The sequence below is a fragment of the Haliaeetus albicilla genome, chromosome 11 (assembly GCF_947461875.1).
Source record: "Haliaeetus albicilla chromosome 11, bHalAlb1.1, whole genome shotgun sequence".
NCBI lineage: Eukaryota > Metazoa > Chordata > Aves > Accipitriformes > Accipitridae > Haliaeetus > Haliaeetus albicilla.
The window spans coordinates 10,147,270-10,160,769 of NC_091493.1; the positions used below are offsets into that span (position 1 = coordinate 10,147,270).

The 13,500-nt window shown below is 36.1% G+C and overlaps 1 protein-coding gene across 5 annotated transcripts in view; it reads right to left on the bottom strand.

The window, feature by feature from the left end:
* WAPL (WAPL cohesin release factor) overlaps positions 1-13,500 on the bottom strand; it is a 106,280-nt gene that overhangs the window by 18,890 nt on the left and 73,890 nt on the right. For 4 of the 5 annotated variants that reach the window (XM_069796063.1, XM_069796062.1, XM_069796065.1 and 1 more), the window contains exons 5-8: positions 9,400-9,495; positions 6,315-6,467; positions 5,933-6,069; positions 3,865-3,976 (exon numbers count right to left, since the gene is read on the bottom strand). In XM_069796063.1, the coding sequence (XP_069652164.1) occupies positions 3,865-3,976; positions 5,933-6,069; positions 6,315-6,467; positions 9,400-9,495 (498 nt within the window). The remainder of the gene's footprint in view (positions 1-3,864; positions 3,977-5,932; positions 6,070-6,314; positions 6,468-9,399; positions 9,496-13,500) is intronic. The other variant, XM_069796066.1, reaches the window with a different exon arrangement.

The window sequence follows — 13,500 nt, forward strand, 5'->3', positions numbered from 1 at the left end:
AAATCTGCATCTCCTTTCATGAATACAACCTTAAGACACAGCACTGTTTAAAAAAAAAAAAAAAAAAATCTTAGCTGTGAATATTACTACTCTAGCCTTGTCAGGTGTAAGGCAGAAAGCAATCTACGTGGCTTGTCTACATAGACAGGGTATATACATTGTTTTCCCTTAATTTCTATTAACTTCCTCCTACAAACCTTGCAATTTTATAATTTTAATTATAGAAATTGTTTAACTCTGGATCTACTTGCAACTGGTTTAAAATGTAAGAAGTTTCAGGTTCCCTGAAAAACTCTCTGTTCCTTCAGAATGGAAGTTATTAAAACAGGACATAGGAGCACATGCATTCCAGAGAAATCAAAGGTTACTGTGTTAACCGTTGTTCAGCCAATGTGGGACCTAATAGAGCAACATCTATGAGGAACTATTTTCTAGTGACCAGCATTATCTGGGTGAGCTTCCAGGTTAAAAAAAATTAAGCCCCCAAAGGAGTTTCTATCAACTAGAAACTATGCAGCAGTTAATAGAGGGAAACTGCTGAATTTATAACTTGGGCTGCCAATATTTAGGCATTTCAAAAAGTCAGAGACTGTTCTTAGGTCACTACTCAGAAATGCTTTACAGATATTCCAAAGTCTGGTAAGGGCAATCACACTCATTTTGTAAGCCTCTGTACCAAGCCCTTGGCTGGCCCAGGCTCCCTTCTTTGCAATCCAACCAACTTCCTATTACGCAGAGGGTCATGGTTCTCCCTCCACATAAGCTCTGTCAACACTTCCCTTCAGACCTTCCACCCAGGTTTTAAGATACTTAAATGTGATCAGAATGGACCCAAGAAGGGGACTAAGATCTTATACAGAAGGTTTCAGGCTGTAGGAGGACTGCCAGAAAAGCAAAAAGGAGTGGAATAGCTGTGTGTAACAAAAACTAGGTTCCTGCAACAGCGTATGTACACAGAAGGCCATCAGGCCAATAAGCCTCCAAATGCTAACAACGTGCAACAGGAAGAGTGATGTTGCAAAAGTAAGGACCTCAAATGTGAATGGTGCTTATATAATGTGGAACAAACCTGCTTCAGCTACAGACCAGTGATAAAGGTTTTCTAAAAGTCATTTTTCTTAGTCCCTATAGGCAAGTTGGTTTAATCTTGAATAACAACTACATTTTGCTCTGATCTTCTGTGTTAAAAACAGTTAACCACATTGTCTGAAAGCTATCTCACACCCTACCATACACAGAATTCTGAGTTGAGAATGAAAGGAAAATTGTTAGTACAGCTAATTTTTGATCGATATCCTAAAAAACCAAACCAAACAACCAAAGAACCAAATGAAACCCTCAAAATCCCACCCTTATGGATTGCAGTAGTGAAGCTGGTTTTTTGGGTGGGCTGGTTGTTTTTTTTCCCCCTGTTCTGTTCCTCATGATGCTTAAAACACATTCTGCTTCCAAACAAATGTGGAGAGGAGAAAAAAGTAAAATAAATAGAATTTGCTCTAGACAGAAATTGTATGGCATATCTAACTATGGAGTTGCACTCCATACTTCTACAAAATTCAGGAAAACATTCTAGTTGAACATACACTCCAGAAATGGCAGACCATTTACACCCACTCTCATCCTTGTCTTCCCTTGCTTGTTCTATTTATACTCCAGCTTGTGGGAACAGATGGTTATTTTCTAGGGTTCAGCACTACATTTAATGCTTCTTTTTTTTTTTAATTATTCACATGCTGAAGACATTACAAAACCACATTTCTATGCTTGACTACTGATAGCTATAATGAAAATATAGTTTTTATTTTAAAAATTAATAATACTCCAAAACCTTTAGAGCACAGCTGAAGAGACAAAGTCAGTTAAAAACTGAAACTGTAGCTTAAAGACAAATCTACAAGAAAAATTCAGTGGAACAAGTAATTTTCATGTAAATATTTTGGGGCATACTCAGTAAGAAAACTGGTTACTTTGTTTTCCTTGCTGGTTAAAAAAATACCTCTGCAACTGCTATTTTATATTTGTATGGAAATGTAAAAGTCCCCGACTTTCTCAGTCTATTCCATTTTATCAGTACAACGAATGCAGTATACACTCATCTTTGTTTCCATTAGTAATGTCATTGTGGCAGTTTACCCATCTCCAAAATACTTTAAAGATAATATTAACAAAATCATTGTATTTTTTTCCCCCTGTCCTTATTCATCTTAAATGGATTTGAGCCATACAAGCAAAGCCTAGTGTGATTTATTATTCCTGAGTTACTTTGCACTGAAATTTAGTGGAGAAATTTCTACTCATTTTGAACGAGTTAAAATTTTAGTGAATTAATTAGTGAATGAAAGGGCAGTATACGAAGACAGCAAGCTTATACAGAGAAGGTCATTTTTGAAGCATATACTGTCAGTAGTTAGAACATACAGGTAGTGCTTATTAATAGTAGTTTGATAAATCAGTAGTTTTATAACACTTATAACCTGTACCAAGAATGCACTGTAACTATATTAAAACATTAACTACCTTTTTTTTCCCCTGACAAAAGGGAACATTTCATCAAATATACTGAAAATAGTGAATATAATCAATGCTTTTTGTTACTGCAGACTAATAATAGCATGCAATTTCCTTTTGAACCGTATGTGCTAGTTCTTTTGAAAATGAAGGAATAATGATAATGGTAACTGTTAAAAGACAGTCAAAAATACACCGAGCAAGCTTGTACATTTTCCAAGGAACTGTAGCTGTCCTCTGCAGATCTCCTGCAACTGAGTGGTGGCAGCAGTCCTAAATAGCGTGACTAAACTTTATATATTTCTAGTATCACTTGGCACTATTTTGACGGCTCACAAAGTACTGAATGCATTGAATCTGGTTCTTATGTTTTACAGTTAGCCATTGCTAATTTTTGAGGGAGGTGGAAAATTAGCTATTATTCTAAATTAGTTACTTAAAGCTCTACAGCCTGCTCCCCCACCCACAGTAAGATGTCAAATACAATCTCTTAAATGTCTGTTTCTGTGGGTGCAGTTTCCTTCTGCATTGTATGTCGTTATTCTAGAGCTATTAAATAAAAGTAATAAGCCTGACTGGATATACGTATCTACTACCCACTTCAAGTAACATTTCCTACACTCAGCTTTTGTAACAATACCTCAAGGGATACCCCACAGAGGCATGGTTTCCAACTGCTGGAAAAATAGTATCACCTGCAAGAAGCATTTTCTATTACAGCTGAACTGAACTTGTGAAGTTGATAAGAAGGAAAATCCCAACTGCTTCAGTTTTTAACTGTCAGGTCATACTACCGTAAGTAGTTAAAATTTACCTCTCCTAGATTTATCATAGAATGCTGCACATACTCAAGGCATCCTACAACTGCAATGACAGCACTGCTCAAGGAGACAAGCACAGGACATGAAAAATGCCCCACAACAGCTACAGAAAAGGTGGTAATTTACACACAAGCGAGTCTGGAGATGAGTACTGAGAGCCATCTTTAACTACAAGGAGAAAGGATTCCTTTCAAATGTATTTTATTTGAAGGAAATCATAAATCAACAATTAAACTATTTTAAAAAGCTTAAGAGAAGATATAAAATAGCAATCCAAAGCACAGTCAGTTTTTTAAAAAGCTTAAATGCTTTTTTAAAAGACATTTCCAAACCCAGAAGCACATAAACAGTGGAAAGGGAATTTGTCATTGGAATGCAGGCGCTCTTATGTTTCATTTCGCTACAGATTTCTAAAATGGAGCACTGATCCCAGATGCACACTATACTGGATGCTTGACCTCGAATTACACATACAAAAAGTTCATACAAAGTAGACAGATATCAAACATTAATGAAATACACAATGTTTCCATACCTGATGGTGTTGGGAATCATCCAGTGTTTTGAAAACCATGGCTACCATCCCATGTGCTCTCAGATGCATTCGGAAGCTGGGCATGGCGCACTTTGTCGCCAAGCTGATTACACTAGAGAAAATTAATTCTTGATTAGAACAACTAAAATGAACACATTTCCAAAAATGGCAGATAAGCAAGTCTACACAACGTGATTGACCATATACCTCAGACCCTGACAAACTCTGTTGGGACGTTTCTTCTAAAATTTGTGTAAGGCAAGTTTGTAATTGGTGAACAGAACAGCATTTTATTCAACAGTTGCTTACCAGCACCAAACTATGTCTGTTTTATTTTAAGGTTGGCTAAAAACAGGCTTTAAAAGGGTACCCTGAACTTGCTTCTTTCAAACAAAAGTTGAAATAATTTCAAATAGTTAAATTGAAAGTAAAATTTTCATGGCTTAAGCACAAAGCTGTGATTTAGAGGCACAGGAGAGCTTATTACAGATCAAGGCATTATCAGAAATTATAAATGTGAGCTTCCATCGCTATCTAACAGTTATCTGACTGATTAGTCCTGCTTCTGCCTGACAATACTTCTACAGAAACCCAAACATTTTTAATATTTATTACTGCATTTACGGTTGATGGAAACACTATAGATTTCAGGAAAAATATGACAAGTATATTAGTCTAATCAATGATCACCCTAACAATTCTATTTTAAAAAAGGCAGTCTTCCCCTAATTTTATCAGCAAGCTGTCTGCCATTTCTAGCACAGTGCAACATATAGATTATTAAAAATATATTGCTTTTAAATGTGGAGTAATGTGGGAGTGATTCTGCAATCAAGTCTTCCATGACTACTGAGGAATCTTATTATAAAAGATTCATACAATATGGTGTTTAAATAACAAGTGGTCTTTCTGTCTCCAATCACAACAGCACCAGTTAGAGCTTACCTACCAGTTTCTGATTCTTTTACGTCTATTCCTATCCTTACACATTGATTTCCTTTGGAAAAATACTTTCTTTTAATTTGTTAACTGAAAGAAAAAATTTTTATGGTGTTTATACAAGTTATATTCCATGATACAAATTTGGAAAGTAAAAAAGTCAGTTTAAGATCTTAGGAAGCTTGCCATATGAGCAAATTAAGTGCACTCAATATGAAAAACAATCCTAAACTGTCATTATGGTATTAATTTATTCTTATCATAATGTACATACAAACTGGATAATAGATTTCTTGTGTTTATACTCCAGCAACAATATTCATTGCTAGTTTTTGAGGAACATGAAGAACAAATTTTTAAAATAGCTCTCTTAAAAGTGTCACCTGTCTCTGTGGATTCAAGTTTTTCCTTCTCTACCATTTTAGTTTTGCTAAACAAAGGAAAATTTACAACTATTAAAAAAAAAAGATTATTACATTACATGGTTACAGAACGTGATTCTAATTACTTTTATGTCCAGGGAACAGACACCAATGTTAAGTAAAACTTTTTCAAAGCAAGACTACCGTTTTTGATACTAACTTTGCAATAATGTGTAACTTGAATATTCAAGAGTGCAACAAGTAGTTAAAGACAACTTAGGAAAGCTTCCAATTAATATTGAGGCCACAATACTTCCAGTGGATGCTAGCTGTGTTATTTCTCAACAGAAGATAAAGAACAGGTGGTTGGAGTACATCAATATTACATTAGTTCAAGATTACAGCTAGCAAGCTTTCCAGTCTTAGGGATTTTATTTTAGAATTGAATTTTGCATTAAAAAGCAGAACAGATATTGCACACAAGACCACACTAAACAGAATAGTTCTCAGAAAATATTTTTTAATTTACAGCAAAGAAAAGAAGTGTGTTGAAGATGTCTCTTACTGTACAACTTTTATCTTCCTAGTCATACTACTACTGATTATTCACATTATATCATCTTGATGATTATTTTCTAATTTTATTCTTTATAGCAGAAGTGCCAGGTAACTACCCAAACAACATTTTAAAGCATGGTCACTTCACTGATCAATATTTAACATCTCTTTTAAATATAAGTTCAGTGTTTTATGTTAAGAAACCTTACCTAAGGCAACGTGTGTTTAGGGGCTGATTGCTCTTCAATCCGCTTAGCAAGTACTCAATATCATCTGTGAACTCTTGATTTTCACCAAATTCCACTACATCATTGAAGTGCTTTACATGCTGAACAACAGTGTATAACTGGAAGAGACAAATATTTTGACCTAGGTAAGTTGCTCTTGGGATTAATTGTAACCTTAAGTACAGTTTAAAATCTATTCAGTTTTGAGTGCAAGGAAACATTAAGAAGTTAATGAAGGCCATTCAACTATTTAGATAAAAATATTATCTTTAATAGGAAAGCCAAATTTCATTTTGACACTGTTCCTTCAGTACTTAGGATTACCAATAATTCTTTATCTTAAAAATTTGTTAAGAATACTTACTTCTTTGTCTTCTTTCCTACATTTCAATGCAGTTACTATCTCTTGATAGGGCTGAGTAGGTATTGTCACAGTTTTTATCACTTTGGGAGGTGGTGCAGGAGCCTTAAAAACTCCATCATCTTTATGAATTGCCTCCTTTGAAGATAGCCTTACCTATTAATAAGAAAGTGCTAAAATGGGCAGATGTTTTGAGCACGTAAACATACACTAAATACATCAGGAAACAGTACAGTTGTGCAATTGTAAAACTCACATTTTGGGACTATTTAGTCCTTGCCTTACACTACTAAGCTGTGTGATAATGTACCTACTCTTAAAAAAAAGTTTAAAAATTAAGATGTCAGAAGTTATATGCATTTTTAAATATAAAAACCAGCTCTAGTCAGGAAAGCTCCAGTGGAATTCTGAAACTAAAAAAAAAAAAAAAAAGTCCTTTATACTGGTTCCTTAAGCTTTAGGGTAGGTAAACCAACTAAGTTCAGTGTTTAAAACAATTATTTGTTGATACTTACAAGTATCTTACACCCTTACACTGGAGCTTCCAGGATTGACTAAGTTGGTTCCAATACTAAACGACCACTATGTACATTGGTCTGGATAGGAGCACAGCATTGAGCAATCTCAACATAGCCTGAACTGAAAAACTCTGTGCCTACTGTTCTCATCTCTAACTACTGGAGGCTACCGCACTACTGTACTCAGGGTAAAGCTATTGGAAAACTGACCTCTCCAACCTGATACTCCAAACTGTATTTTGCCTGTAGGTAGAAGACTACCAATATAAATTTTGTAGCATGCATACAGAGAAATAAGAGAGGCGTGGTGCATGCCTCAAACAGGTAGAATATGCTCTTATAAATTCATGGTATTCTCCATACACTGGCCTTATTCACATTTGTCGTGTTAATATTTTAGGAACAACATGTTATAGCATGAAATACAGCAAAACCTATTCTGAACTTAGAACAGGTAGGAGAGAACTTGATGTTAGGTCTAGAATAACTACTGACAAGTTTCCAACCATCTCAGGCAAGTATTACAGGTTTCTCCTCAACCTACTCCTCTATATTAGTTTGAAGCTACTATAGGCTTAAGCGTCAGCTTATCTTCAGATTACTTCTTTGGCACAAATTCAGATGTGAAGACAAATTACAGAAAACAAGGCATACAGGAAAAAGACCTCCAAATGCCAAATTCTAAATGTACAAGTGCCAATGCCCGTGGTCATTTACTCACCCTCAATCTCTAAGTAACATCACACACTTAGTTTCCTTACATAGAAAAATGAGAAATTTTTTAAAGTGTGACTGGAAAAAGATAGAATTAATATGCAGGCATAGATGATGCATTAACTGTTACTCACTCTACGAGATATTTTGAGAGAAAGCCTTCTTGTGCATTGTACACTGACAGTCAAAATTAAAATATAAGCCAAAACAACCTGCTATATTAAGAGTATTTTTTACATGCTGCCTCTACCACTGTGCAGCACTTCAGTATTTGCTCACTTAGGCTCCAGTGGCAAAATGCTACTAAACCACCCTGAAAAACTTGTTTAGAGCAAGTCCTGGAGGGTTCTGATCTTATCAGTCTGTGAACACAGGAGATCCACTGAAGTATCTCATCCAAGTCTTGGTTAATGGCTTCCCCTTCAAAGCAAATTCCAAGGGAGCTTGGAAAGGCCATAAGAAAGAGTACTTGGCATAACCCATAATACTATGGGTTTCTCACCAAAAAGACAAATTTATCCAGATCTTCAGGTAACAAATTTCTACAGAAATTAAAGAGGCAGGATCATCTGCGCAGGAATTACCACTGAATATTTGGATCAAGGCTCATTTATCTTGTAAGTCTTAAATCTTAATCATACACATGTAAATCAAGGTTAAAAAAGGTGACTGAAGTAACTTCAGATGTACACCATAACAGGAGGAGCAGTTACAAACAAATTCCCCTAACTGGTTTGTTCAGCCAAACCTCTGCCATATTCCGGAATTAACATTTTGATGGTTCCAGTTACAAAGTGGAAGTTTGACAGAAGACAAAATGGCAAACAGTAGTGGTAATGGTTGTTTTAAAATGAGTCATCTGCATTTTCCAGGCAGCGCAGTTAAGATCGAAGGAAGGCTGTTCAGAATACTGTGAGGATGCAACCAAAACCAACCACAAATCAAAGAGGAGCCAGTATCAGAACACAGACAGAGGTGGAATTAAAAAAAAAAAACAACAAAAAAAAACAAAAACAACAAACCCAAACCAAAAACTGAAACTGATGAGAACAACAAAAGCTGAAGACTTATCACTGCAAAAATATCTACTTTCTGATTTTCTCTTCTCAGGCAAGTACTGTTAAAGCAAGGCACCAAATGAAATTAAGTTTACTGACAATGTACAGTGCTCTCTTAGTATAACCAGTAACAACTTTTACACATATATAAGCCCAAGACCCTGGATTCTCAGGGTCTCAGAAGAGTTAAAAACAATTACCTTCAGCCTTGGAACAATCACTGATTTTTGAACAAATAAGTTACTTCAAGAACGGTTTTCGCCTCTTGTCTACTTTTTGTAGACATGCTTATATCCGATACATTCATATTAGCATTTCTGGCTGTATACAGAAAATTTTGTTTCTTTCATAGTGTCTAAAGACTCAAGTCAGCAATTCACAATACTTTACTCCATTAGAGAGGAGAAGAAAAAAAAAGAAATATATCTTTTTAAGTTTTTCCTTTTTAACCCGCAACTTGCTGATTTCTATGGGTATTAGCAAGTTAAACCTAGGGGTTCTCAGAAGATGAAAAGGAGTCCATCAGTAGAAAGCTTAACTTCAGCACATGAGGGAACATAACTTGGCTGAAGTATTTTTTTCCATCTGTATATTGAAATGATATAGAAAATCCCATTCTAGAATATTTCCACTGACAATTTATTTCCTATCAAATACCCAGTGGCTCACGTCACAAAGTGGACTTCATTCTGAATTACTGTGACATTACCAGACATCAAGAACTCCTGTTTCAAAAAAAAAAATCAGTGAATCTTAAAAGGAGATTTACTAAACTTGAGAAAAAAACAGTCTACTTACTGGGACACTGGGAGTTTTCAAAACCGGTGGTGCTGGCAGAGCCTCTGATTCTGGCTGGTTCCAGTGTCTAGCATTATATACAGCTTTTGTGGGAGACTAAAAGATAAAAATAAAAGTTATTTTTTAAGCAAATCTACAAGTAGTCACTATATTCTTCAAAAATTACTATAGCAATAATATAGCCAAACAAGTAAAATGAGATTAATTTCTCCCCCTTCTGTATTCCCAGCAACACAAGTTCTCACTATCATATATATCAGAAAACCCGAAAGACTTTGACGTACGTGATGGTTTTAAAGACATACAGACCCATTCAAATTGTGAAAGACATGATGTGTACTTATTTCAAGAATTTTTCAGTTTTGCTACTTTTTAAATTTATTCAAAGACAAAAGGTCTGCAACCTTCCTATAGACAAAAATAGACAGCTATGGGAAAAAAAAAAAAACATGTTAGCAAACACCATGTCAGTAGAAAATATGAGTAGTTTAGAATCAAAATGTACAATTGATATAGACTTTGATGCTTGGAGGAATAGAAAACACTCAAATGAAATGCCTTAATCCATATTAATAAATTGAGAAGCCTTTTTTTCTTCCTGCTCAAAAACATGTCAAGGTATATCAAAATGCATCAAAATTTACTGTCCTCAAATTTGGGGGAAATGCAATATAATTCTTAGAGAAAGCAAAGACAGAATTATATTTCTAGTATCTGAATTTACCAATCTAATTGCATAATAATATTCCAGACTAATATACCATTACAATTTTCACAATTTCCCAACATGCCATATATTATCTAAACTGTATAATTACATACCTCCTCACACACACTTACATAGCATTTTAAACATGGAAAAAAATATATTTATAAAAAGTTGGGCATTAAAAATAATTTTCTGTCAAGATACATTATATCTTTAAAACAGATACTGGCTGAAGTACAGCCCACAAAGGGGCTACGTATAGGAAACCTAGCAGTACCAGCTATGGATTGAATACCATTCTATTAAGTATAACAACGCCTTGGCATGTTGAAAGCTAAAAAGTAGATTTTGTAAGTCAAGAGTTTCTGTATTACTGTTAAACTCTACTGTACTGCATCCTTCTATTCTTTACAAGAAGAGAAAGCCCTGACTAACAAAACTTCAAAGAATATTAGCAGAATGAAAATCCCAGCTATGAGTTTTCAGAGCCCAAAAGACCTGTCAAGCACTAAATCATTTTAGTTTCCAGACAAGAGAAAAGCCTCTTTCCCTCCTACAGTGAGCTTTGAAGTGGTCATAAGAAACTTAACTTAGTTGGATTTTTTTAGTTATTTTTTTAAAGCAGTGTTCATGTACCATTCAGCAACAAGTATACAATGGCCATTGTCTTAACAGTTTTATCTATTTTCCAAGGAAGCTCTTTTAAACAATACATTTTCAGGTGATGGATATACAAAGTGCTTCAACAGACACATAGAGCCACGTGTAGGAATACCAAAATAAGGTTTCTGATAATTTCAATTTTTAACTTTCCCAATTAACAGAAGCACTAACTTGCCCAATTTCCTGACAATCTCACCAAGCTCAAAAAGTTAAACGGAGAAACCAGTTTTAAGTTCATGCTGCTACAGTTACGAGAGGATATCTCTGTCCACAGATAGGAAGATGGTGTCATATAGATCCTTATTTGAAAAAAAAGATAACTGCTGACAAAATAATTAAAGAGTTAACTCTCTGTTCTCCTGTACATTTCTGAGTAGCAAATTCTTACCCCAAATCTGACTCAGGGTTTGCCATGAACAAATGAAAGACAACTTAGTAACAAAGATGCTTTTTTAATCGTGAAAGAATGTTTCACAAATGTCTGTAATGAAAAAGAATGACTGATATTTTCTAGATACTTACTTTTTTTCTTGAATTACTCACAACTGTTCCACAAATTCTCAGTGCATACTTAAGACTGGGAAGAGAGGGTATAAGTTTCCAGGTGCCACAAACTGGTATATGGGGTAATTCAAGGAAATAACACACTCTTTCAAGTAACCAGCATGAAAGTACAGCATATATTTAATATCAGTTTCAGCTGATGCGCAATTCTTCTTAACCTTGCAGGGAAGCTTAACTACTACAATTCTGACAGCAGTGTACTGCATTACAGCTGCCAGAAGTCCTATTAACATGGATATTCTTTACTAATAGTCCCAAATCTCAGTTATAGTCTCAAATAGTATTCCACCCCTGCTTAAAGGATACTAGCATATTAAAATTCCCAAATTTCCTGCCTAGGAGCTACACACTCCACAGCAGCTTTTCAGGTCTCTGCAACAGCAGTGCCGGGCTCAGTGCACCCAGCAAAGAGATGCTGCAGAGAGATGCAACCCACACAACAGGATCCTAGATTTATGCCATTCTCTGCTCGATCCAAACAACAACAGGGGCACAGACCAAGGCTGGCTCTGCTGCTGCTGCTACTGCAGGACTCCCCTTTTCACGAAGTTCGCGGGAAGAGCACGCCATACTCGCCACCCTGGTATGCAAAGCCTCTGCCTGTGCCCCACCTGCGTGTCGTTCCTTTTTCTTCAGGCCTTGTGCACCGCGAGGAACCGAACACAGCCCCTGTCAGGGGCAAGGAGAGCAGAGTCACGCTGGCATTCAAGCTTGTCTTACTCAGTGAAGCCGCAGTTGGGACGGGCCCTTGCTGACCACGCAACAGGAGCATCTGCAGTCTTGGCTTTTCAGAATTTAGCACCTCTGTTACATACACATGCATCCAGTAAGGAAGCACAGATGAGAGAGATCAAGTTCAGTGCTTCGATATGGAGTAAGAACAAAGTATACAAACAGCTGTGCCAGCACAATCAAAAGGTCCATACAGCATTAGTGTTTTCTTCAGCAGAGAGCAACAGCTGATGTGTAGGAAAGAGTTCAACAGGGCAAACAGATATAGACAATCCATTCTAAATACTCTGGGCTCAGAGGCTTCCTGAGTCAAAGATGGCATTCTTTTTATTTAACAGTCAAAAAATGAGCTTTTCTTCCCTGATTTTCCTTAATCCCTTACTAAATCAAAAGCTAGGGCATCCCAAAGCGTTTTGTGACAAGGCACTTTGCAGCCTGCTTAGGCACTACCAATGCAATATAGAAGTAAGCTGCATTTTATGTAAGATAAAGGAATGCCACCAATAAATACCTGTTCTGAGAAATGAGGACATCTTCATTTAATAGCTTTAATAGCTCTCTTGTAACAGAAACTAAACCGTAACTGAAAATGGTAATTATTTAAAACCTCAAATACCTATGGAAGGTTAGTTTTAGCCACTATCCTTTGTAATATCGTCCACTTTTAGATCAAAGTAATTTCGCCTGTGATTCCATGCCTTCCCAGTAATATTTCATTAGACAGTAGACACTGCTCCCCAGCATCCCTACCGTCTGGTCCAGTATCCTGCCTCATACTGCTTGTACACAACCCAGCCACCAAACACACCTGCAAAAATCCAACACTGCTTTCCAGAGAAATAGGTTCTAATCAGTTATAAACACATTATGCAGAAACTTCAGAGCCTCTCTTGCAACTCACACAGACAGACACGGCAAATACATCCCTCCTTTACAACCACCTCTTAAAGCAACCTTCCCATTTTCCCTTGCATCACAAAACGAAGATGTATTTCCAAAACAATTGCAAAGAAACCACACCAATACTGATCAATCAGTAAGCATCATGTAGACTTGCTTTAAATTACTGTGTGACAGAACTGAAGCCAGGAGAAGTATCAAAGATCAAATGAATGCTAGTGAACAAAGACTTTTCAGAAGGGCTTGATCACAAAAGCAAAGGGGTTTGGTTGGTTGGTTGGTTTTGGTGGGGTTTTTTTAAGGCAATTCAAATGCTTGTGATAACAAGCTTCCCTGAAGAAGCAACACTGATATTTAAGCAGCAGTAATTTAAGAAACTGACTTACTTTCTCTTAAAGACAAGACAACCTTGCAATTATTCAAATAACACAGACTTTTCTTTAAGAATTCTTCCTCTCCAGATCAACTTAGAATAGATGCAAGTGGAAGTACATCACTCCTTTGAATTCTGTGTTCTTAAGGCAAATAAGTTC